We start from the raw sequence: 26,375 nt of genomic DNA, 5'->3' as shown, positions 1-26,375 counted from the left end.
TGTTTTGGTTTAAAACCATTTCCCCTTGTCCGATCACCTTATAAGGGTCTTATAACATCATATAAAGCCTAGAGGCCAATGTTTTGATGCACAAACCCTTGGCTGCAGCATAAATGAACTTGGCTAATTGTGGTGGAGGCGCATTTTGGTGGTTTGGCCACCTGTGTGTCCTTGCCTTTATTGAAACGTGCAGCAAGAAGTTCTCATCTGAACATCCTTTTTATTTGAGAGCAGAAACCAGGAGTAGAGTTGTTTTCCAGGAAGGAAATCCTTTAATAGCTCAAGTGACCGAAATGGAGGAACCCCTTCTATGGATGGAGTCTGCCCTATACGACACATGTCGGTCAGAGGCCCATTCGAGGCTACATCACCTGGAATTACCACTATCTAGTGGTACATCTGTGCTATTTTCCTCTTGCAGAATGTTCTATATGTATATATGTGATGCACTGAGCTACCATTGCAGGTATACGTGTATAGGTATGGTTGAAAACAACTGATATATCTTAAAATATTGGGGTTGCAGTCATTCCTTTTTTTTTTTTTTTCTGCATATGTGGAAATAATTTCAATAAAGCAGCAAGCTTTTTTTCTTACTTTTATAACTAAGTGCAGTAATGCTGGAATAAATTATATTCAACATCACAAATGTTGGAGAACATGTTTAGCTATCTCTTTCACAGCAGAAAGTGCTTCTAAGCAAGTTGGCTTAATTTCTTGAGAAGGAAGCAAAAATCCATAAGTTCCAGTGTCTCGTAGCTCAAAGGTAAAAGAATATTTAATGCCAAGATCATAAGCCCAGTCGTCAGACCCTCCAGGAGCTAAATCTATGTGAGGAAGGGAAAACAGATAAATTGCCTGAAGCCAGAACTTCAGTCTTCTGTTCAAAAGCTGTCTTCTGATGCCAGCAAGGACATACTGTCACGCCTTGAAAGTCATACTTACAGATCGTTTGTGCACCAGGACCAGGTCTATAAGTTTCCTTTGTTGTCCTCCTTATAGCTTTAACTGCTTTCTTTGCCAGGCTGTCCTGAAATGAAACAAAACAAAACATTATTAACTTTAAGGCCCTGTGATAATAGTTAATATGTATTCAGTTAGAATTTATTTACACTGTGCTCTGAATCTCGCATTAGTTAAATACTCTTATAAAAAAGTTCTAGAAAACCCACATAATGCGGTAAAAATTTTCAGCATATGCCCATGCTGCAGATTGCATTTCTGCTGTAGACAGGTAAAAAATATAGATAGTAGTAAACTGTTGTCAAACCACTTGTTCTCATTTGTCTCATATTTTTTCTGCCACAGTATTTAAGTCACTGACAATTTATATGGTATTGAGAAAAACAGCAGGAAAGTATTTTAATTGAGAGAACTCTACTCTTAAGCCATAAAGAAGACTTAAATACCCAGAATTAGGGCATCTCTTTCCACTTCTCAGGGAAAGAGTCACAAATGCATTATTACTGTTTACTCACAACTGCGCTTTTTAAATTGTGGTATTCAAAACAGTTTATTTCAGGAAATTAAACAGAAACCAAGACATCACAGAATATATATGTTATTAGGAGTTAGTTTGTTAAATATTTACATTACTGTTTTTTTTTTCATGTCTTCTGAACACACTGGCACTAGTTACCAATGGAAATACTGTATTGGACTGTATGGGATTTTGAAGTAGTACTTTTTACAGTTCTTTTATATATAAAACACTTCTTTTAAAAAAATAAAATGTTTTTTAAAATATTATTTTAAAAAATAAAATATGTTAAGTGACACAGTAGATGCTGACACTGAAAAGCAATCAAAATGACAGCAGTGTGTGCAAATGTCAATCGTCTATAAACTCTGCTACCGTCTGTCCTTATGCCATACATGAAATTACCTGTCAGTGTATGAAATTACCTGTCTACCTCAGACATGCACTGGTTTCCCAGATGGCAAATCCCAAAGCCTGTCCACCTGCTTTCTGGTCGCCTTTCCATGATATCTGCTCCTTTCGTACTTTGAGGCAGAAGCCCTTGCTGCAAATAGCAGAATTCATTGCCTCCACACTTGGAGCTTAGGAAACACTGAAAAGGGCTAGGAAGTACAGGAGAGGGAATCCCTTGCTCTGTGGATTTTGACATCTTTGCATAAGAAGAATATAACTAAGCTGTCCACCTGCTCCTATGGCTTGATTACTCTGTGTGAACATATCTCAGTTCAGCCTGGATATTTTCTCCACATCCAGACAAACCCAGAGTTTTATCATTAGTGAGAAAAAACAGCAGCTACTTTTTCTGCTTTGAATGCAGTCTGTCCTCAGGGTGACTTTTTACTCTGTGATTTGGTGGCTCAAGAATGTAAAATTCTACATAAGCAGGGTATGTTTTCCATCCTACCATTAGGACTATCTTAAGAAGTATCCCTAGCAAAAACCATAACAAAAATAGCAAGAGTCCACTAGAACAAGTAGCAAGGGTCCACCTCATTGCTCAGGTATGTGAAGGGTGTTTTTCAGAGTTACACACCCAAGTAATTTCAGAATTTGTGTAAGCCATATAACATAATGAGGAATTTGCACATATATGGGTTTTCAAGGTGTCCAAACCAATGTGACTGCTCTTTTAACAGCAGCTTCAACATATCAGGTGTTGGTGATGTGTTATCAATCTGGAATAAATATTTTCATTTTTCCATAATCTTCAGAAGCAGATTGCTGACTTACACACTACTAGACTACCCCAAATTAATGTGTTAAAAGCATCAAGAAAAAATCTCATTTTCTAATTCTTGATCCTCAGTGTGCTGTGACTCCCTCACTACAAGGCTAACCAAGCAGGGTAAGTAGTTCTGAAACTTCAGGAGCTGGGAAGACTTACCAGCTCATCATGGTCTTTGCTTCTGTTCGTAGTGTAAGAATATGGAAACAATACCAACTGGGAGTAAGAGTGCATGGTTATGTAGGCTTTAATGGTGCTTTTGTGGTCTCTCACAAAGCGAGCCACTGCTTTCACTTCAGGCTCAGACTCTGGGTAGGGTCCACAGTATGTCTCCTGACATTCATAGGGAGATGCTCCTCGACCTATAACAAAAAAGGTGCACAGTTTTACTGTTTTACTTCTTTCCTTCTGCATTTCTGTTCATCTAATAAAAGAGCAGAGTGTGATGCAAATACACAAGACATCATGGATTCTGCCATGCTATGGAAAGAACTTGCATGCTTGTAGAAACCTGTGCAAGCCTACTAGAATTTCTCATCCACTATGCTCTTGGAAACAATTGGAGAAGGTAGAAAAAAATTGTTCAAAGAATGGATAAAAAATCTAAGAAGAGAGGAAGAAGATGCTTCATTTAAAATCATCACATGATTGTGAGATCACATCTTAAAATCTAGAACTACAGGAAAAGGGCAGTTCTAAGTGATTATTTAATCTTGGGGGAAAGCAAGCTCGCAGTGGGGAGCTGAAGAAACACAAATAAAAAGTTCTTAGAAAACACCAGAACAAGTTATCAAGAAGACGACTAGGATTCACCACTTCTGCTATCTTCTGAATAAGACCAAATAACTTTCTGGAAGCAGTCAGGATTTTTAGTGTTTAGTGAAAAAATGCGTATTTTCCTATAGTAGCCATGGACAGTTTAGCAATGGACTAAACTGACTGAAAACCATATAGGACATTAGTGTCAGCACTGAGTGAAGTCAGATCTGATCTATAAGGTAACATTTAAGCTATTCTGCAGACTATTAAAAACTTTTTAAGTACTAAAGTGCCTGGAGTAAGTAAATGTGATACAGCCTTCACAAGAAACACTAAGACCCAAAAAAATCTTAGTCTGCTAGGCATTGTGGAAGGATGACTGAGGTGGTGAGTTTGTACACCATGGTGGAGCACCTACTCAACTGGATAGTGCAACAGGCCTTGGCTGACATGGCAAGGGCCATCTCTTCCCTCTTCCCACCAACAGCCTCCACCAGTGTGTCATGGTATGATGCAAGGGGCAGGATCCAGAAGCCTGGATCTCTGCTGTGCTGGGAAGAGGCTATTCCCTGGTGTGTCATCTGGGGAGAAAAAAATCCAGAGTCCCAACAAAAAGTATCTAAAGCTGGGAAACTTTTCACTGGTTTGTAACACATAGTTAGCTGCATTTGTCTTTATATTAACTTTGTGAAATAGTAAATGAAAACGTTCTCAAAATAAATTTTAAAGGCTAAAAGTGAGGCAGAGATACAATAGGAGGAAAATTATGTCCTACCACACCAGTGCGCATCAAAATTCCTGTTCATGTCAGTACCAATACACTTGCTGTTGCCATGCTTTGAGCGGCTTTTTCTCCATAGGCGATTCTAATGAGAGAGATACACAAGCCATGTTCAGGAAAAAAAGCTGAAAAAATCAGTGCACCGTCTCCCTGGTTAGTTAACTGTGACTTCCCACTTGTGCCTCTACAGTCATGTGCCAGTGAAAACCAAGGAAGATTCTAAAACCACAATCTGTTTGCCAGCAAGTCTGGATGATAAAAGGAAACGTTGGGTAGGATATGAAGTGGTCATATCTGGTCTCATTTCAGTGTGATTTGGACTGTGGAAGGAGGGGAGAAGACGTTACAGTTTGGCCAGGTACGTGAGTTTAAGAGCTCAAGTCCAACCTTCCTGTAGGCATTGCTACCAGCACATGGGAAGTTGGAAATTTGGTGTGCAGCTGTTGAGGTGATGGTGCATAGTTATACAAGTGTGAGCCAAACTGTGTTGAAGATTAAAACAGTAAGAGTGGAGTAGGAGATTTTCTTTTTTATATAACTTAAGTGAAGGATTTGAAAAATCAACCATCTCAACAGCTCCGGATTTCCAGCCAACAAATAAAACCCTGACAAAAGGTACCTGTTGTACCTTCATTTATCTCAAAGAAAAAGTACTCAGAGAAGAGGGCTGCCTTGCAGGAGTAAGGAGTGAGTTACTGGCTGTGCTGTAGGTGATGCAGGACACTCTCCAGCTTGTGCTGGATTGTGCCAGTATTTATAACCTTGCTTCTGAAGGCTGACACAGGTGTTTCCTGACATCTGGAAGTATTAAAATACCAGGATGAGATTCTGTCATTTCCAAAAGCATTTCTAGCAGATTAGAAGACACAAAAGTACTGTGGATAAAATGCCAAATAGTTGCAGTATTTGTTGTGATTTAAATAGGGCAAAGATGCAGAAATTCCAAGCACAGTTTTGGAGTTTGGGGTGTGCAGTTCCAGGATGAAAATGATGCTCTAAGCATGCACAGTGATAGTACCCATAAATAGCAAATCAGTACATTGCACAAGCTGTCAAAAAAGGTCTACATACGGAGGGATGGCTCCATGTGTACTCATAGCCATCCACATTCATCACAGGCATGACGTAGAAATCAAAGTGCTCCAGAAGCATTGTCATGGTGGGGTCTCTTTCACGCACATGGATTGCCTATAAAGCACAGGGGAAACTTATTCAAAGCATTTATAATAGTGTTTTTCTTACATTCCTAGAAAGGCACCTAGCGGCACATGTAAAATAATTGTGCAGTTATCAGACAAGTCTACCTCCTGATAAAGCACATCACATCATGGGAATTGCTGAATAGCAAAGCAACTCTTTGCTTAGAACTGCCATGGAGAGGGTAGGAATTGAATTGATACAGTCAGTCAGATACACTCCACTCCTTTAGTGTTAATGGGTGGTCATGAGATAGAATTGAAGCCTATTAATAGGAAAGTTCGAGCTTTTGCTGCTTGTATAAATAATAGGAACCCTCCCTCCCACCCATACCCAAAATACCACAAAAGTAGCACAAAATATAGCAAGACTGAAAAAAGCAAGTAACATTTCAAATGGCTTCTGTATATAACATTATTTCTCTGGTTGCATCGTGAGTTTAATGCAATTGTATGACAAGAGCCAGTAAGATCTACATTGCTAATTTTGCCTCACAGTTTATTTTGAAGGGTCTAGTGATACCTAACCTGGTTGTTGGTCCATGATGCAGGAATAAATTTTAACCCAGATAAGTGGTTTTGTTACTATTAGACTAGACTAAGTCCTTAATCATATATTTTCTTCTTTTTTTCTTTACACCTTACTTAAACCACTTTCTTTCATTTTTTTCCCAGTTTTCCTCAGGCAATGGACTTCTTTTGACTAAATGAGAAATGTCAAGCTTTCTACAATCTTGGCAACAAAATTAAATGAGTGGACCCATTATAAATAATGCCTAGAATTTGCCAGAGAGAGATGGTGGTTTTAATGTATGTGTGCAGATGTGTATTAATGTCAGATTTTAAAATGTTACTTCATGGAGTGATATGGAAATAAAATTTTAATTTAAAACACGTAAATTAGATCAAAGGTATGGAGAACCTAAATGTTCAGCTTGTTACTTCTGAAAAATGCTGCAGGGACATGTCACTGGCAAAGTGACAGCACAGCTGGTAATTATTTGGAGCAGCATGAAAAGGGCAAATGCATTTCTCTCCAATGGAACCTTGAAGGCTGGGATTATCAGTGTGTCACAAGGTACATTCAGCTGTATCTGTCCCTAACTCCTGTAATATCCTTTCAAATGTTATAGTTATTTAGGCTTTATAGTTGTGACCCATTATTATTATTATTATTATTATTATTATTATTATTATTATTATTATTATTATTATTAACATTAACATTATTTAGTTCCATCACAACCAAACCATAATTTATGTTTCAAGGACTCATCTGTGTTTTTTTCTGACTACAGTACTGGTGATTGTAAAGTCTCAATCTCATCTTGCTTATTTTTACTGTGAACTTTGCTTTTGTAAAAAGTAACAATAAATAATATCTCAGAATATTAACTGAGCAAGATGAACAACCTTGTCTGGGCCAGAAAGGCCTTAGGAGCCTTTTCCTGGTCCATATCAGGAACTGGACCAGCAGCTCAGCGCAAAAAGTAGAGCAGAGATGCTTTAGGTTCAACAAGACTAAGGCAATGTATGTTACAATCCAGGTGCAAACTGTAGATATTGTATCTTTTGGTGTACCTTTGTTTACTCTCCTGAGCAGTATAGATATCAAAGATATAAAGAGGGATGTGACTATTGGTCTGCAGCTGCACATCGAGACTGGTCTATCTAAGAGTGTTCTACAGGCTCATCCCATCAGTGATTTTGTGGTTCCCATGAACTATGTGCATGGCTAGCTGTTGCTGGTCATGTTCTGGGGGTCTGAAATGAGGGTATCTTTAGCAGGGCTAGAAGGTGGCTTGTGTGGCTTTATTCTCTGCATAAGGCAGATCCAGAAAGAAGCAGGAGCACAAATAAAAAACACAGAGGCAGGAGGAGCAGTAGCAGCAGGTGACGTGTGACAGCAAGTGATAAGTAGAGATTGCTGATGTGCATGCTGGTTTTGAGCTATGCCTGGAGTAGCCAAGTGTGGGGTACCTATTGCTCTAGAAAGGCATGTAGGGAGAGAGCCAAGAGTTGTAGAACAGCTTGAGCTCACTCTGGATGTCTTCTGATCTGCTCCAGGCAGTGCCAGATGCAGTAATACGGACCTGAACCACTGTGTGCTGCATGACCCAGAGCCACGACCATTCCTGGAATCCACGTAGCAGCAAAGACTTAGCCCTAGCAGATTATCAAAATGTGCTTTTGCTGCCATGGCCTCTCCTTCCCTGACCATTCATAATTATAAAAGTCTCTGTTGAATTTTCTGCGTAAGTTTTTTTCATACTTGAAAGTGCATTTGAGCTGATCTGCATTCAATCCCTGTGACTTTGTGTCTCTCTCTCACACACATCCCCTCCTATCTACTGACACACACACATGCACACACACTAACTGTTATGTATGCAGCTTAGACACAAATCTCATGTGTTGGTGCTGTGAAAGTAAATGGATTAAGGTTTTATGGAGCTTAGAGTGCAATTGGACAGAGGTAAATGGCATCAGGATTTTTTGCTTTGCTTTGACAACAGTAATCAGATGTGATTATCTACTCACATGGCCTATGAACCACAGGCAAAAAGCAGGAGAAATCCATTCTCTAGCGTGGATACCACAGTCAATCCATATGGCACTTTTGGATTTTTCCTGGCTTTTAGAAATCTGACAAAAGAGAAATTGCATTAAAATGTCACCGTTGTAAAGCAGAAATGAAAGGGTAACTAAGATGGAAGAAGAAGCATTTGTCTTGTAGAGAGAGCTCATACTGATCCTGGGCCAGGATGCAGCCACCAATTATGTTCACATGCAGTCAGACAGCCGCAGTCAGACAGCCACAGTCAGTCTGCTTGCAAGATCCTAACATAGACACCAAGATTACAGCAAGACCTGAGGTCAAGCGAGTCTGTCATCAGCTATGCAGGGCAGCAAACTAAATTGGCTTCATAGTCAACAGAGGAGGGTATCCATTGTGCCAGCATTTCATGCCTTTGGATGATGGCCAAATGTGACCCAAAAAGGAACTTCATGTCATCCAATGCATTTGCAACAGTAATGCAGCTTAGTAAAACAACTTTAGAAACTTCTAAAAAGCACAGAAAATATGCATGTAAGTACAGATTTAAGGAAGTTTTTAAGTTCTGTACAAGCCACATCACTTGCTTGCATTACTACTTGGCAAGTTTTTGCACTAAGTCACAGCTATACCTTCAGGACGTAAAGCGGTCGCTTTTCATATGATGATCCAATATATATTTTCTGTAGGAGATCAGAGTGGACGTTGACTACTTCTTCCATCCAATAGTATATCTGCAAGGGTGAAGTTAGTATATAGATACTCTGTTGTTTTCCTTCATCCCTGAAAGTGACTTAAATTCATTCTACCTCCCAAAATCCTGCCTCTTTACCTGATGGGAAAGAAAAATGGATAATTCAGCCCACTTGCCACTTGCCTGACTCTAATTTCTCTTAAAACAAACAATCAGATACAGTCACAACATAGTCCAAGTATAGGCCTGAAATTCCTCTTTAGTTCTATTTTGTTAAATTATTATTCATTTCATGCTTCAAATATTTACATGTTTGTGTCTTCGTTTTTCTTCTCTCTTGACTGCCTTTGAATGGCAGTTTGAGGCAATACATGTATTAGAGATTTTGTCTGGTGCTTATTTCTTTCTCTATGAAAGCATTACAAGAAATAGAACTCTAAATTGTTGAGTAATACAATGATAATTATTACCTGTTGATGTTTTCTTTCCCTTTATCTCCATTCTCAATCATGAGACAAATTTCACCCTTTGAATCTACAGATGCTTACAACAAAAATATCTTACTTCTTTCATTGAGTGGTAGTTTTCATAATAAGAAGAAGATCTGCGTGGGTTGACTGTGTCATTGACAGTCTGTTTTTCAATAAATCCTTGAACATCTCCTATCAAGACTCTGAATAACAAAGGAAAAGCACAACATCCTGTTAAATAAATGACAAACAACTTTACAAAAATATTCATGACAACAAATAAAAAATACATACTTGTGTTGGATGGCCAGTTGCCTTAACTGAGCTTTTGTGCTATTTATGTTGGATGCCCTGACATAGAAATGGACTTCTTGGTCCTTCTTGATGTTTTCAACCACAACAGGTTGCCAGAGAATGACCTACAAATTTTCCAAAAACATTTCATTTTTTTTTTTTTTAGCTGAGGAAAGAAAAAATATTCTTACTAACATTTAATAAGCATTTTGAAAATAATCAAAGCATATGTTTTCAATTTAAGAGACCCCTCGTAACAAGCAGTTTAATGTTGGCTGTTATGTGTTATAGCATTCTGCTACTGCTGGAAATGAAATGTGTGTATTTAAGAAAGGTTTCTAATGACTTCTGCACATAAATTCATAAATCAAGAACAAAGACGGGAACATAACCTTTGCTGAGATAGTATTTCTAGTATAATAGATATATTTAGGTTGTTATTATGTTACATGTTTTCAAGTCTGCTGAGAGTTATTTTCCCTGAGGGTATTTCGAGAATTAATGAAGATCAGACCAGTCTTTGTAGTTATTGTATTCTCTGATGACTTTGATCAGGGAGGAAATAAATGCCAGAAGGGGTTTGAATATAAGTCAAGTTGAAGCAGCAATACAGAGACTAGAAATGGGAGGAAAATAAGAAAATGAGATTCTTCTTGGTAAAATTAAATATTTTACAATAATGAAATCTGAAGCCAACATATTCAATAAAAGACTGAAACTGTAGAACTAACAATACAAAAAGATCTAGGGGTGACAGTTAGAGAAAATAAGGCATAAAAGTAGAGTGTGAAAAAATTAGCATAATTCTTGGATGCATTTTTATGGCATCATACAGAATGGAGTCACCAAACAGTAGGGTTTATTTCGTTTTCATCCTGCTGCAGTTAGTTGCACCAGGAATATTGTATCCAACTCAGGGCACCATGTTTCCAGGCATGTATCAGGTGTCAGCTGTTGATCTCATTTCTCAGAGAGAATGTGTCTGCAAAATCATACAGAAAACTCATCCATGCTTTTTGATCAAGACTTCTGAGCAGTAAATGGTAAAACATTTGGCCCCTGGATGTGTCACTGCAAGGTGCTATACAAATGGTTGAGCTAGTCTCAGTGTAGCTATCTCAGACATTATTGGCAGAGTAGTAGCAGCATCACATGGATCAGCATTGTTTGGAAAACACATCCTAGAAGCAAGCTGGATGTTGCTGTCACTGTTGCCCTGGCTAGCCTGCTGTGTATACTGATGAGCACAAGTTCAGGTTTAGTTTCTCTTTGGCACAGACATTCTTTGAATTGAGAGTAAAGAAAACTAAGGAACTCTGGATTAACACAGCTGAGGTGGCAGAGGAGCAATGAATGGGGATAAACGGAAAACTTTGGTAATACATATGATTATTGTTTTCTTTACCCAACATCAGCAACGGTCAGTCCTGCCCCATGGGCAGCTACCAAAGGTGCTCCTGTGTCTGGGTCTTCTGATGAAGGCTACATGCAATGTGTGTGCTGTAAGGACAAAGCTTTTGTTTCTTTTGGCTTATGTTTTTATTTCCCAACTTTTGCAGGAGTAGCACCTATAATTAGCCTGATAATTCCTCTTATAAGATGCTTATTTTCTATTGCTTCTTTTTTGCTAGGCTGTAGACATTACAATTTGTTGGGAGGTATTGTTTTTGTATTCCCTTTCCAATTCCCATTCCCCTTTCTGTTCTCTTCTATAACTTGCCAGAGAGAGAGAGACCAGAGAGACAGAAGAATCTGTTTACCTCAGTGGTGTTCAGTAAATTCTGGAGGTCTTCAACTTGTTCATCTGTTTGTGGGAGAGCCCACAAAACTTCATCCCTGAAAAATATGAGTATTTAGTAAAGCACAGGTATTTAGAAAAACTCCACTTCATGTAAAAGTGGAGAAGCAGGCTTGGCCTTTCTCATCTTCCCTGGCTTAGCTGCCATGAGCTCAAAGATGATTCAAGGATGAAGATGCTGGGCCCTGTTCCAGCCTTTGCTTCTGCAAATCAGTGAAATCCAGGAAAGAGGTGGTGCAGGGCTGTGGTAGTCAATATCTACTGCTGGATGCTGAGATTGCTACTAAAAGCTGGAACCAGCATAACAGCCACCAACCCAAGCCCCAGCAGCACTGTTGGAAAAGTAGCGCAGACCAGGAAGAGTGTCAGTTACTGTTTAAGCAGAGAAATCAAACCTCCCAGTCTGCCAAAATCCCTCCCAGTTTGGCAAAAGTCAAACACTTTGTTTTGTAGATGTGCAGTCCTACTCCAGTCAAGTTTTTCTTGACCTCCCTATTTGTGTATCTCTGCCAAGTAACATTTTAGCTGGTCTGCACCACTGTCCTCCCCACCTTTGCCCGATAACTTATATTCCCTTTCTACTTGAAAACCATGGTCCAGACATGCTGTACATGATATGGTGCTTCCCAGCTACTCCATGCTTGATCCCACTGTTGGTGACAGGAAGTGAAATTCTCTGTTTGGAAAGAAAAAAACACCACTCTGCATTGTAAATTGAGCCTTGATCTTCAGTGCCCTGCAAACCATGTAGTTCAAAATTGCACTGGATAGATAATTAAAATAATTAATATGTGTAGAAGAAGGAGACTCTAGGGAATGTCAGACCCCTATTTCCATTTCCATTGCTGGGGTGGCTCTCAGCCCTCTAAGTGCGTGGAACTGGTGGCACTGCATAAACCAGGCACCATGGAAGTCCCTGACAGCCCTGTCTGCAAAGACTGTCCTGAAAAGAAAACAGGAAGGGGTCTCAATGCTAGTGTTTTCAAGCAGTAGAACATGATTGTCAAAGCTCATTGTTGTGACTGATTTCAAGCAGAAACCTGACAACATCTGGCAACCAGGTGATTCATCTTTGCTTTTAGCCGGGCTCCAAGCAATCACTGTTGTTTCTCATGCAGAACCAACAATATGCCAACCCTGTTTTTGCCTCCATCATCATTTGACAGAGCATCAAGAAGCAATCAAGGATAGGCAAGGTTGGCAGTGTGCCTATTTCTTTAGGTAAGTCCACTCTGAAGTCTGTGTTTGAGGCTACTTTAAAAGTGAATTTGTCTTCTCAGAGCTGGGGAAGTCTTTTCATGGGGAGACCAGAAAAGGCCTGGTGCATCTGGTTTCATCCTATGATTCCCACAGCCTGAGAGTACTGAAATGAGAAAGCTGCTTTGTACTTGTACTCCAGTGTTTGCTGCAGAAATATTTCAGCTGGTACAATTCCTCTATAGCTCTTGTAATAGTCCCTAAATACACTGAACAAGCTGATCAAAATTCTGTCCTTGTACTTGTAGTCATGGGGAATATTAACAGCCAAAACTGTAGTTGTTGGGCTTCTCAGTTCCTTTGCTTTGATTTGGCATTATACCCTTTCATCTGTATTCTGCCCCACTCTTGTTAACACTCAGACAAAAGCTTTAATTACTGCCTTTATGCCAATCTCGGAAACAACCCTGCACCCGCAGCGTCCTTGCCCTGCCTGCTGCACCTGTACAGCTGGACATGGTTGTCTTGAACTCACCTCTTTTCTTTCACTTTCTGTTCTCCATGCCCTGCTTTCCCTGGTTGGTCTTTGAGTTTGCCCTTAAAAGGATCCCTCTCATTCTTCTCCTCCAACTTCCTGCCAGGGTTCCACTGGGTTCTGGCACTATTCCCCATTTCTTTTTCTTCTCCTTTTTACCTCTGGGAAGATAAAAGTCCCACTGCCATCCTCACACTACAGTGCTCAGGTCTTACTTAACCTGTAACTATGACAAAGTGAGCGGGATGCACTACAGTTCATTTTAGATGGATTTGATATCTTCACCTGAGCTAGGCACTGTCTTAATAAAGAAACAGGCATTTTGGAGTCAGGTTAACCTGAGCTAATTTAGATGTGTGTGCAAACCTGGAATGAACTGTCACCTAAATACACGTATTTTTCTCCGTTAACTGTACACTAAGGTGAAGTGGACTTGTTCTCATGCAGAGCTATGTAGAAATCCCATACAGTCATATGAATCCCACCCAGGGGCCACCATCTCACACACAGATATAAATCTGTGCCAGCTTTCTGCAGGAGTCTCAGTCTCTTCATCCCTCCTCTCCATTGCATTTCTCAGTCACTAGAAGGGCTGTCAGCATCGCATTACACAGGCCCACAAAAACAAGGCATCAGCGTGGATGTGTCTCTCTGTCCTCATAACATGGCTTCATTTAAACCTTGCATATTCTTTCTGACTAATGTCTCCAGAACAGGGGCCTCCCTGATTGTCTTCAGCTGAATGTCTTACCCTGACCCTAACAGGCAGTGTCACTAGAGGAGTGCTGCCAGCATCTTCTGTTCTCCTGGAACATGTAAGATGTTCATCTGCCTGGAGCACAGATGCCTTTTTGTGGGCTGTCTCTGCTCACACCTTGCTGACTCTCAGCCTCTAGCCTTGTCCCTTTCCCTACGTGTGAGGTAGGTGCCTTTCAGTGTTGTGAACTTTTCCACAAGTCTCATAATGTTGAGTATTTTTTGTAGAAGTCCAAATGCAGTAATCACACCATAACCTTGCAAGGGAGGCTTTAATACATGCCTGGTAAATCTCTCAACACTAGCATTCAAATAAAAGTCAAATAGAATGTATCACCTTTTAAATCTTGTTGCTTTGGCCATTTTCAAAACCAGAGCTGGGAGGGTTAGATTTGTGCTTTCCAGTGGGAAATGTCATATTCTTCTGTAAGGGTCAGACACTCAGTGTTTTATTTAAACAATAAATACATAAACCTTCAAGTAGCACACAGCAATACTGTTCCACTGAATTCACCCAAAACCACGTTTAAGTATTCTCCTACTGTAATCCTCACACCTCCATAGCAATCCACAAGAAAATATGACTGCAACACAGAGGTGAGAGGTCTTCTTTTTAAGGCATGAACTCAGTGTTGTTCATCAGAAACAGGTCTGCCACTGGCATGTGGTGCAGAGTCACAGAAGGGCTGTGAGACATAATTCACTGTTTTTTGTGTGGGTATTTCAGTCCTGAGAGCAGGTTATATTTAACCAGTTATTCAGCTTTCCTTAATATCACCACATAAAGAACTTTTAGTTTTACCTATTAAAACATGTCAGTTTCTTAAACCAGTTGTACATGTAGAAAATAAAAGTATTTTGCCTGTCTTCATCTCTGACATATGTTCTTGTGTTTTAAGAAAGCATTTGGTTGCAGGGCATTTCTGAAGTTTATCAATAGGTAACCACAAAGTGCTTCTGAAACATTTTACAAATACCAAATGGTTATTCAAAAATGATTTATGCTCGGAAAAACAATCATAAAAGCTGCTTTGGAAAGAAAACAGATTGTTAGCACTTTCTGAAATGGTTTCCCTTTCTACATCAAGAAGTAATTCATTTAAGATCTTGTTTTAAGGCAAATGAAGCAAATTATTTTTTCCCATTAAGTTTCAGAATTCCCTTTACTGGCATTCAAAAGCACTGAATGAACAGAATTGATTTGCACTTAGACCAAAAAGAATAGTTTTAATATGATTAAAAACATAGGATTTATGGATGCAAAGGAGACTTAAAATAATTCCATTTCCTCCACCATCTATATGTTAAATTGAACTACATATCCAATTACAAGGGCAATAAATAAATGTCAGCCTTTGCCAAATGTTTTCTTATGCAACTTGGAATTATTTTGCCTCAATACTTTCCCTGTCCCTCTCACCACTCACTAAAAGCTCAGCACGATCAGCAGATATTTACCTTGGAAGAGTGAAGACATGCTTCTCTTGAATCCAGATAAATAGGGTAAAAAAGAGCAGGTAAAACTTCATCTTCATGGCATCCACAATGAAATCAAATGCAATTGGAAAGCAAAGGGTTCGGGACCCACATTATTGATTTTAAAAATGTTATTTAAAGAGTAGTTAAAATTTAATACTCCTTCTCACCTCCTCTCCAAGCTCCTGGTGGCTTAGTCAATATGGCAGAGCTCCCTAGGGAGGTCCTGCCTGTATTGATGTCATTCATGTATGAGAGTATAAAATACATTTTGGACATTTTCATATTGACAAGTCACTTTGTCATCTCGGTCTTTGTGTTGCTTCATTGTGGCTATGAATCACAGACATAAGAAAGAACACAAAGCACAAAGCTTTTGTGAACCTCTAATATTTGTGGAAGTCCAGCAGCATGCTCTGCATCCAGCACTCCTATAAGACATCACAGCCAAGCATGAAGCCGGGTCAAAGCAGTGGCAATGAGGTTATTAAGTCCAAATAGAAAAATCCTGAGCAGGTAATCTTCTTTTTGCTGGCATATGCTAGCAGAGAAAACAAGGAGCAAGTGGGACATATGTTTCTGTGATGTTCTGACATCCATGTTATTTTCATATGTCATACTGAGTTAGCTTCTCAAAAAAAAAAATACAAATGACTCTTCATCTCATTTTTAATTTTTGCATGCCCCAAGATTTGCTTCCCATATCTGTATCCACAGGTGTCCAGACAGGACATGCTTAAAAGCTGTATGAATTTGACATGTCCAGAATAGTTGATGTTCTGTTCTTGAACAGTAAATCCAAACCTGACTACGACACAGTTTATTATCACGGTCCAAGTCCTCTTCTTCCATGCACCAACATAACAGTTCCAGGCGTGTTTAGAAAACACCGCAATAGCAGCCTTTTGAGGAGGAAACTTTACATCTCCAGCATCAGATCCACCCTGATGTTAGCTCTTGGCTGAGTATGTTGTACAGGTGCAGAATGAGGGAATCAAAGTGGTAGTCAATATAAAAAGTTTTTCAGGTGAGTGGTCCCCAGAAACACAACATGGCTTTCTGCCAGAGGGAATTCATTCCAGAAGAGAACTGAGGAGTGAATCAACATGCACACAATGGGGTTATAGCTATACACCTGGGTGAAGAATTCCTGAAAACAAGCCCTGGAGCTGAGGTTATGTAATGTGGACTAGATTTCACCCATAAATATCCTCTAAAACAGCTCTGGAGTGGTCTGGATCAGAGCCAGGTCTCCATATAGGTGGGCAATCAAGACTTTGGAACTCAAAAGCAGTCCTGTCTCTCTCTTTTTTTTTTTTCGTTCAGGGGGGCAGATCTGTCCTAGGAAGCCAGACAGCTAAGATTTACATGACAGCAGAGGTGAATCATTCTCCCCAGTGAGTACCCTGGGGTTAATGTCTCTCTGAAAATACACCAACACTGAAAATGCCAAAAGTAAAGCTGTGCACAAAACAGACACCAAACAGAAAGGGAAAAGAAAGGAAAAAAAAAGAGAATCTATACTACTGATCCCTTACCTAGATTTTGTAGTTCCTATTTTATCTTTCCCAAATGTTGTTCAAACAAACAGAAAGTTCTGGTAAGGTACAGAGGCCATTCCCGAAAGGGCAGTGGGCAGCGCTCTGCCGTGAGGGTTGATGTTTAAACCAAAGGTTCAGATGCTCTTTCCTCATAGAGGCAAAAGGAAGCTGCCAAAACAGGATAAAAGACAGGAAACTTGGTCATCCAGACACTGTTTTGTCTGGAAATGTCTGACGCACAGATATAAAGAAAAAATTTGATCTACTGAGGTAGGTTTAACAGAAGAGATTGAAAACCTGATAGAGCTGGGCTGCTGGTATTGAAGGAAGGAAAAGGATGTCTTAAAGTGATAATTAAGTGGGAGAAGGGAACACTTTCTGGTATCTACCTGAGAAGAAAGTTTTGGACAAATGGTAGGTGTAAGGTTTTTTTGGATGTTGACTGCTTTTCCAGTGGGTTCTCCATCTTGTTGTAAAGAGACAGTTCACACAGGGTTTGAGAGCTGCTGATTTCCCACTTGCTTTTGGTTTCTGGAATGCATTTGAAATATTTCATACAAAAAAAAAAATTGAAAAATGGGTCTTTGAAGAAACTAATGGCAATAGAGGAAATTCTGAGGGAAGGACAAGTCACAGTCTTGTTGTGGCTAAGACTCTGCGCAGGTTAAAACACAATAAACAGTAAATGTAGAATGAAAGATCTAAAAATAAAAAAAATAAAATGGGTGATGTGACTGGGCAGGAGGAAGAAATGTGTATCCCCAGGCCTCTTGCTTGTCTGAAAGCCTGAGAGTTCTCATAACTCAAAGTAGCACACAAACCCACTGCATTTGAAGTGTGTGTTGGACATTGCTTATTTGGATCTGTCATCTTCCTCCTTTTTTTACCTTTGCATTAGTATTTAAACAATGCAGTCAATATCCTCCTCACCATCTCTGGTCATTGTCCTTGGCTGGCTAAATGGCAGCTTTGCACTCACTAGAGCCCCTGGCTCCATCCCAGCACCACCACCCCAGCACCAGAAGCCAAAATGTTTGAATCTGGTTACCTAAAATGATGTTCCTGGTCAGCAAGCACCTCCATAAATTGAGCTGATTTCCAAAAGCATGGAGGTTCCCACTGCAAAGATATCTGTGCTGTGACACATTCCACACACAATTTCTATGACAGTTCAGTCTTCGAGCAGGTCAGATTTCCTTTCCTGATAATATCTAGTTATTCTGTGTTGATGTGGTTTGCTCTAATGAACAACCAGATGTACACTGATTACCCCCAAATCCTTGTGAGCTGCTGAGGAGCGCTCTAGGTGGGCCCAGGCAGAACATCAGTTAAAAAACTACCAACATAATAGAAAGGGGTGGGAATGTATTCAGGCACCAAATTTAAGCATTAAATGCCCTGCTTCCACCCAGCTGTTAGGGGTTATCATTTGTGCTTTGACCTATGTCAACATTCCCACTATCTCCTTGTCTCATCCTTTAGGAAGAGAGAATCATCTCCTCTAACATTAGCCCTTCCCACTGCAAATTGCTACACCTGAGCAAGCCATTTCATGCTGCTTATATAGACACTGCAGAGAAGGGGGCATTTTTTGGGAGCAACTAATCTGTGACCTCTTGTAGACATCTCGTAGAGTAATGAAGCATCTGGTCTTGTTCATGGCCACTGGAACTGGGGTGATTCACTTGGAGGTAGGAGGCTGCATTTCTTCCAGTGTATCCCATGGATTCTGTCTATCTCCCTCCCTCAGCTTGAGCACTTCAGGTCCTTATTATGGTCATAAGCAATATGCAATGTTCTAGACTTGCAAAGTCATAAATTAAGGTTTACTTGCTCTACCTACAGTAGTAGCCTTGATTTTCTGAGAACCTGGGAAGTATTTTCGGAAAGAAAAGTGCAGTCTTAAAAAACACTGTGAAGGACAACTATAAAAGCAATTGAGTTAACAAAAACATTTCATTTTGATAATTTCAACTGTTGTTTGATTCTTTCTTAGGTTTTTAAAATAATTTTATTGAAAACTAACTTGCATTTCCATGCTCTACTTTTTACAACCTGAGGGAAATAAAACCGAAATTAGAAACTGTTGCAAGGAGATACTTTTGTTGAATTTGAGATTTGAAACCTTCCTTTCTTGAACAAATTTATTTTTCTCTAATTTGGAAATTCATCAAAACTGAGCCTTTCCAGGAACCCTTTTCACTTCTGCTGAGTCAGCATTCCCTGGTGAAGAGCTGCTTGATCAAAAATTCTGTCTGAGTTCAAAGGTTTTGCTGCACAAGGATTAATTATTCCTTCTCCACTGGGTAGGCCATGGGCTATGCTGGCCTGGTGCTTGCAAGTGTTACCACAGCAAATGTGAAGCCTTGCAGTAATGGGAAACGGTCCCATTTGTGCTGGTTTCTCTTAACTTTTAGAGTAGCTTTGGGAAATGCATAGGCTTTTATTTAAAAAGGATGAGCAGGTCTTAGCTTTCAGAGCAGATAATTAACAAAGTATTCTCTTGATTTCTTGGTTGAAAATTAGGCATCTGGGAATTAGGACTGGCAGTATATGTAGCCTTCTGATGCCATTATTATATTGTTTTTAAAAATATAAACACTCTTGCAAAGCAGTTCTACAGAGACATTTTCACTCTTTTAGCTGAATGCTGTCTCTCCTCTCCCTCTGCACATTTACACGTAACACCAGTGTCCTCTGGGCACAGCACACCAGACCAGGCTCTGGCACATCTTTTTGTGGTGGCTTAAGATGTCAGTGCTCACAAAGGTGGCAGCAGAAGGCCAGGCACCTGTGTCCCTGCTAAGCCAGGGTATCTATCATTGCTCAAGCATCCTTCTCATCAATCTATGCTGAGATACTGGGCTGTGCCTGGCCGTCATGCTGGGCTCCTGCAGCTGCTCTTTCTGGTGAAAGAGCACCAGACTCCAGAAAGCTTTCACGTGAAACATATACACGTGAACTGCTGCAGCCAGATGGTCTTGAGCAGTCGCAGCACTGCCACTGAGTAATATCTCCAGTGACTTTCATTAGCAGCACCTTTTGTTTTCAGCAACTAAGTGTCCACAGGATTTCCTTTAAACTCAACCAGGACCTAAATATGGCCATCCTCTTTGATCCTGGGGCTTGCACAATATCCAGCAGTAAGATTTTAAATAACAAGTCTCATCCTGCATCAAGATTCTCAGATCTGAGTCTGTATTTCAGCATGTGCTAAAGCACATGCTAGGTTGCTGCTGTGTCTTTGTAACAGCAAACCTGTTAACAAGCACACAGAAGGGGCAGAAGGAGGGGATGTCAGCTGCTATCAGCAGCCACATGCCTCAGATCATTTTCCTTGCTTGGGATTAGCATGGTCTGTTATTGTTTTGATCCTCCAGAATCCTCTTGTTTCCAGCTGATCAGGTAGTCCCTTCAGGGATGAGTAGTCATGCTGATGCATCCATGGGACTGAAGCAGAACATAGAAGCCAAGTGAGTCTGTGCTGTCCTTCTTGTTTCTTTAAATTCAGATTCAGAAGCAAAATAATCTGAAAACCATTTATAGGCTCTTGCCCTTTTTTTGTGCCTTATCATTACTGATGAGGCCAAAGGTAAACCCGTTAGCATCCCTTCCACATGAAGCAAAAGATGACTAAAATCTAACTAAACTCTGATCTCTGTTGCTTACTGTGTGATGCAGCTGAGTGCCTTTGCTCATGAACCACACAAGGATGCAATTAGTGTAACAGCTCTTTATTATGAATGCAGCAGAACAGAATTAGAACTCAATTTACAAGTCCCCCTTTCAAACCCATTCAGCCGTTAAGGCTGCATCATCTTTCAGTTTTCCAAGGCATATAATTGATAAATGATTTGTCCCTGCACACCTCAGCTCCTCATCTTTATTCATGAACCAATTAATCTCTGTAGGACACTGTGATCATTTACATATATGGCCAATGTCACCAACCTCTGTCATTTCATTCAGGAAACAATTTTGCAGCCTGTGAAACCACCAGGAGGGGAAAATCTGGACTATGTCTAAATTTCTGTGGTTCTGGCATTTCTCCCTCATGTTATTCTCAAATATAAAAATCAGATGCTATGTGTGCTGGAAAATTATGGCTTAACCTGTGAGGAAACAGACTTCTTGTCCCTGGGTGAGTGCTGGCAGGCAGTGGCTGAACCTGTATTAGTAAGCTGTTTCCACATGTTCTAAAGCTTGACAAGCCAAGAAGGCATTTGACAGTCCAGGTCCCATTTATACAGTTCACAGCCTCTAAAATTAGCAGAACTGATATTTCTAGAATCTGGCTCCAACAGCAAAGTTGGGAAGTTTCTAGAGACTATTGTGCAAGGTCTGATCACCACATGGGCAGCATTACCCCATGTGGGTTTGAGAAGCATTATGGGACACTAAGGCCACATTTCCCTTATGTCAAATGTGATTTGACAACAGCAAACAGTGGAAGTAGAGCAGGGCCTGCATCCCTCCTCTGGAATCTCTGTAACTTTTCACTACTGTGGCTGATTGAGCCTTTCACTGTCATGTTACTTAACCACAGGACAGGTTCACTGGCACCCAAGCGAACACAGGTCTTGAGAAGGCATGTAGAGATTCATGCTCCTAAGGTTTATCCTCCACCTCTCAGAGGTGCAGGGTGTTCTGCTCCAGGGTTTCAAAATCAAGGGCGAGCACACTGCTGACCAGAAGGGGCTGACCAGAAGATAAGTCCCCGCTTCAGTGATGAACCAACACGTGCTCTGAGTTTGCTTAACTGCATTGAAGAACCAGGATAACTTCATAGGCTGCCAGAGGTGCCTGGCAGCGGGACATTGCTTTTCTGCCTATGTGAATCAAAGCAGCACCATGCTTGTCACTCACCTGCTAGGAGATTTCCCAAGTGGATGTGTGGAGTTCCTCTCCATGATTTACAGATTTTAATTGCTGTATTTCTTTAGATCCTTAACAAATGCACTGAATGAGTGCCTGTCCTGAGGGAGTTGAGTACATCTATACATGATTGGTTATGTAGATTTCTGCTCTTGTCACAGATTTTAGACCTAGCATTACCTGTGAACACATGGCCTGTGTGAATTCTGGCCTTTCTTAGCTTTGGACAATTTATCATGAGTCTGTAATAGTAATAGTAGTTTGCATCCTCAGAACAAATTAGGTTTCCTGTAAAGCACTGCTGCCTTTAAAATGTTATAAGGGCACAAAAAGTAAATAAGGTTCAGTGAAAAACAGTGCTTTAAAATATAGTCATTTTATTTAGTGAGAACTAAGACTCAGCTGTGTGTTACTTTCAGAGCAGCAAATGAATTGTCAGGGGAATGACACAGTTTTCCTGATGGCGGAAGAGAACTGACACTGAGTGCTGACTAACATAAAAATGATAAACAAAATGAGAACATTTTTAAGTGATGTTGGTCCTAATTCAGAGTTTTCTCACACTAAGCTGTGCAAAGTCCACAGATGTCACCTTACACAGAGCTCCTTCATTTTGTGTCTTACTTAATGAACAGCTTCTTAGGTTTGTGGATAAATTTTAGCTTCAGTGTTGCTCACCAAACAGCATGCAACAAGAACCAGGCATTCAGTGGTGGTGCTAATCTCTGCTGCTGCCCTGTCTGCTTGCCTGAAAAGCACTGGACTTATGTGACCGAGCAGCCTGGAAAAAAAGTCTCCCAAATTCTTGTCAAGTCTGTTCTTCAGACAGTGGAGGAGGGTGCCAGAAGTGGCAGAAGATAGAGAGCTGGAGAGTCACATTAGCAACTCAGCACATAAGTTTTCAAGATCAGAGGCACCAGTATCCATTTCTCCATCAAGCTGAAAGTTGCTGTAGGACCAGCGCTGCTCATGTGCTTTTTGCAGCCATCTACCAGAGACAGGGCTCTTTTTTGCAAGCAGAAGCCAGATCAAAGCTGCTAGTCAGTTAGGCAGCAATGGATACCAGGACTTGAAGTTTGTGATTAGGCTCACGACAGAATTAGGCTCCATCTAGAAGGATGAGTGATGTCAGGTTGGGGTTTTAGTTCAGTTCCAGCTCTGGAGGAAGTAGAAACTTATCTTTACCTGTACAAAAGCACACAGCAGCCAGCCATACTACTTGCTGACCCCTTTCTAAGGCCAGAACAGATGATTTCTAGCTAGGTTAGATGATTTACAAGAAGGTGTAAAATCCTCATCATGCACCTAATTATATTTTACTACACTGTGGGGGGATATTTCCTTCTGAGTCCATCTGGTGATCAGACTGTACCCTGAAGCATGTGGATTGATTGCCCTCATGTTTTTTTCCCCTAGTTACTCTAACTGCTGATGCTTTATTTTTATTTGTATGAATGTCTAAGCCTTTTTTGAAGCATTGAAAATTATGATTAATTGTGCAATGAAAATCAATAATGGAAGTGCTTACAAAGCCAGCTTGATTTGGGAATGAATCCCAAAGACAGCTGCTTTCTCTAAAAGTGATGGAGAAAGTTGGAGAAAAGCAACAGCAAAAAAGTCCAGATCCTGATGGGGCTTTTTGGCTATGCTTGTCATAGGCTTAACCCCTTCAGCATCTGCTGGGAGCTTTATTACCACTTCATGAAAGCAAAACCTCGAATCCATCAAATACACAAGAATACCCAATTAAACAGAGATGCACTGAAAACTGAAAATATTTACACTCCTGCACCAGAATGCAGCCCCACACCTTTGGGTCACGACAGATCCATTTTTTAAGGAAGATTCCAGGGATAGGGCAAGGCATTTACCATAGTATCCCTGCCAACAGCACTTACTCCCTTTTGCACACTGACAGGTGCTGGCGTCTTGCCTAGGTTAAGTATCCAATTTTTTCTCCATTCTCAGAGAGCACATTGTCGGAGCTCGTGCCTGCCAGTTTCTAGAACTCCATATAGAGTGAGTGCCATCTCGTGGTTAGCTCTCCCTGCTGCGCTGGGCCAGGGCTTGTGCCGGGGATCTCAGCGCTGCTGCAGAGCTGCACGTTGGGGCTCAAAGACAGTGCTCCCAAAGGCAGCTTGGAAGCAAGAGACTAGATATGGGAGAGCTCTGTGGCATGCGCCCGGTTTCCTTTCTCTGGTGTTCCTCTGCAGGGCTCCCAATCAGTTACAAGAGAACAGCTGCTTTTTCAGTGCCACCCCTCTTCTCTGGCAGCAGCAGCTCCTATCTCCAAAAAGTGGAGTGGCATAGGGACCGTAGATAAATTCCCCTCCCTGGGCAATAAGCTGGGGTGATATCTCCATCGTATAGTACTTAAGATGTTCTCCTCCTTTATACTGTGACCAAACAGGATGGTCTTAGGATGCTGTACCTTTCCCACCCTGTATTAAATACACAGGTTCGTAAGAGGAACAGGGCAGCCAGATCTGATCAGGAACAGGATCTGGCCATTACTGCAGATACAAAGCAGCATATTTGCATTGCAGAATTCCTAAAGAAGTTCATCGGTACATGAGCAAAGGAGAGAACAGTGGGCATGGTGCCAAACAGGGAAAATTATACTGCGGGTCCAGTCAGCAAAATGTCCCGCCTTTGGCAGTGTCTCAGAGTGGCATGTTCAGAAACAGCCTAGGAAATAATCCTTCCCACTTTCTGCAATCTGTGGTTTCGACAACAAAACAGAAGACATATCCTTAGCGAGCCCACAGATTATTTTTAAATCTGTCCCCATTTCAGCTATATGATACACACCTCCCAATTAACACATGCACTACTAAAAGCAAAGACTACACATTTGGCTTTACAGAACATTTTATTTGGAGAGACACATCACTGAATATTGTTTTTTTAATTAAGGCAATTCTGAAAGGCGGGAGGAGAGGAAGGGGGATAGGGAGAGAGCTAAGACTCTGTCAACGGGATTGCATTAAGGCAAAATTCCCTCCTTCTGCATTTCACCACAGTAAAATCCATGTAGAGGCCAAAACAGTAAATGTCTCATGCCAAGGAAGAGATTCAGTGCAAATATCCCACTGACTATCTGTAGACATGGCTAGGTCCTCATCTGAGGCAAACTGACAGTGCTCTGTTAGCTGCAAAGCTAAGCTGATTTAGCCCTGTTGAGGATCTCAACCTGGGTTCAGGGAAGCATTTTAGTATGTGTTTCAGATGCAAGCACAGATTTAAATGCTCTCCTGAATCAGAGCTGCAGCCCTTTGAGTGCAAGTCTGTGAAGTTAACAGAGTTTAATTTTTATTGGCTACATAAATATGTCATTCTGCATCCCTTTGGTTCACTTCTTACAGTATTGCTACTAACAGAGTACATTCCCTTAGCTTCTTTATTATGGTTTTCATTTCTACCGTGCTTTGCAATCAGTTTATGTTTTAAATATATTATGACATAAAAATGAATTATCCTTTGGAGAAGGTTTCTTGCAAAGGTTCCAGAGTTTGGAGGTCCAGGCTGCAGTATGTTTTTTTTCCATGAGCAGTAATGTAATCTCTCAGTAATGCCACTGAGAGCAGAGGCAGGGAAAAGTACTGCTCAGTTCACATACCAGCAACACATCGCAGACACCAAATACTTCTCTCTTTCCAAAAGGATTTCCTAAGAGGACCCTACTATTCCAAAAATATAGTCACTAATATTTGTATTGGTTTGGGGAAACCCCTTGAGTTATCCCAGGTGCAAACTCAAGGTAAGTATGGCAGAAATGCTACGAAAAGCATGACGATATTTTCAGGCAGAAGCAGCATATAACGTTTCATAGTCCTAAAAGCTGTCTCTACCTCCCAAGACAAAGATCTCCAGGTGACCTTTGACAGAAAACCCTGGTATCCATTAATAAAAGAATGTGTTTACGCCTCGGTACTGAAAGCTTATTCAGGAATATGAAATGGTTATATCAAGCAAAGTGGAAAATAAGGCAAAGAAATCAAGCATATATTACTGTTCAAATCAAAATATTTCCTGGATACATGTGAACACACAACTTCTGTATGATCTGGAACGATGTGTAACATTCATGCCTTAAAAGCATGAGCACCCTGCATATTTCTTGGATACAGAGAAGAGCATCCAGTTTGAGGGAATCTAAAGGGTGAATAACAGGCACCAGTAAAAGTCTTTTGTGCTTTAAACTTTCTTCATGCCTTTTCCCATAAGGCAAGCAAAGACTGTCATGACCATTTTGGGTTTTACTTCAACCAGGTCTTCTGGAAGGGCATAGACTCTTGCTCCAATTTTTCTTGCCATAGAGATGGCATATCTGCATTGCAAGGAGAAAAAAAAAAATAAGGAAAAAACAAAGACATAAATTAGAGCAGTAGCATTAATTTTCCCTCTGTTAAATGTTTTACATGATCAATACCAAAGTGTGTTTTACTGATTCACCAAGGTTAAACTTTTCTATAGGAATGTATGAGACAGGTTCATAAAGAACTACATTTCTAGCAACAGGTAGAGTGTATTTCCTGATGGTAAGAGCACTGATTACCCAGAGGATGGGAAACTGCAGGTCAAACTCTGGTATGAAACATTTAGTCTCTCTTCCCCTGAAGGATTATCCTCACAACCAGCCATTCTGGTCTTGCTCCTCCTCAAACCCTGAGACTCAGTCTTTGTGCATAAACAGGCTTGCAAAGACAGAAGCAGAAGGCTGATGTCGATGGAGATCAGT

The 26,375-nt window shown here is 40.5% G+C and overlaps 2 protein-coding genes across 5 annotated transcripts in view; both read right to left on the bottom strand.

The window, feature by feature from the left end:
• Nucleotides 1-223: 223 nt before the first annotated feature.
• CPB2 (carboxypeptidase B2) lies at nt 224-15,340 on the bottom strand. 3 transcript variants are annotated; one of them, XM_027888882.1, is made up of 11 exons: nt 15,201-15,340; nt 11,217-11,292; nt 9,457-9,581; nt 9,257-9,365; nt 8,631-8,732; nt 7,983-8,087; nt 5,317-5,433; nt 4,240-4,330; nt 2,865-3,067; nt 946-1,030; nt 224-827 (listed from the first exon to the last, which is right to left on the bottom strand). In XM_027888882.1, the coding sequence occupies exons 1-11, from the start codon at nt 15,275-15,277 to the stop codon at nt 643-645; spliced, it is 1,275 nt and encodes a 424-aa protein (XP_027744683.1). In that variant the 5' UTR covers nt 15,278-15,340; the 3' UTR covers nt 224-642. The 3 variants fall into 3 exon arrangements, with proteins under 3 accessions (XP_027744683.1, XP_027744684.1, XP_027744685.1); XM_027888883.1 differs by lacking the exon at nt 7,983-8,087; XM_027888884.1 differs by lacking the exons at nt 9,257-9,365; nt 9,457-9,581.
• A 9,158-nt stretch (nt 15,341-24,498) lies between these two features.
• LCP1 (lymphocyte cytosolic protein 1) overlaps nt 24,499-26,375 on the bottom strand; it is a 45,168-nt gene continuing 43,291 nt past the window's right edge. For both annotated transcript variants that reach the window (XM_027888881.1, XM_027888880.1), the window contains one exon: nt 24,499-25,964. In XM_027888881.1, coding sequence (XP_027744682.1) covers nt 25,832-25,964 — 133 coding nt within the window. In that variant the 3' untranslated portion in view covers nt 24,499-25,831. The remainder of the gene's footprint in view (nt 25,965-26,375) is intronic.

Source organism: Empidonax traillii, unplaced genomic scaffold (genome assembly GCF_003031625.1).
Source record: "Empidonax traillii isolate 1590-97213 ecotype Southwest subspecies unplaced genomic scaffold, ASM303162v1 scaffold247:size2371522, whole genome shotgun sequence".
Taxonomy (NCBI): domain Eukaryota; kingdom Metazoa; phylum Chordata; class Aves; order Passeriformes; family Tyrannidae; genus Empidonax; species Empidonax traillii.
The sequence above is the reverse complement of the archived record's forward strand: the minus strand, read 5'-3'. Positions and strand labels throughout refer to the sequence as shown.

What these genes read in the sequence shown, in the direction of transcription:
- CPB2 (XM_027888882.1), bottom strand. Translation starts at nt 15,277, where the DNA reads ATGAAGATGAAGTTTTACCTGCTCTTTTTTACCCTATTTATCTGGATT. An exon ending in CAACTGGCCATCCAACACAA is followed by an intron (nt 9,366 to 9,456) that starts GTATGTATTTTT and finishes TTTGTTATTCAG; the next exon opens with AGTCTTGATAGGAGATGTTC. An exon ending in GCCTGTGGTTCATAGGCCAT is followed by an intron (nt 5,434 to 7,982) that starts GTGAGTAGATAA and finishes TGTGCTTTATAG; the next exon opens with GCAATCCATGTGCGTGAAAG.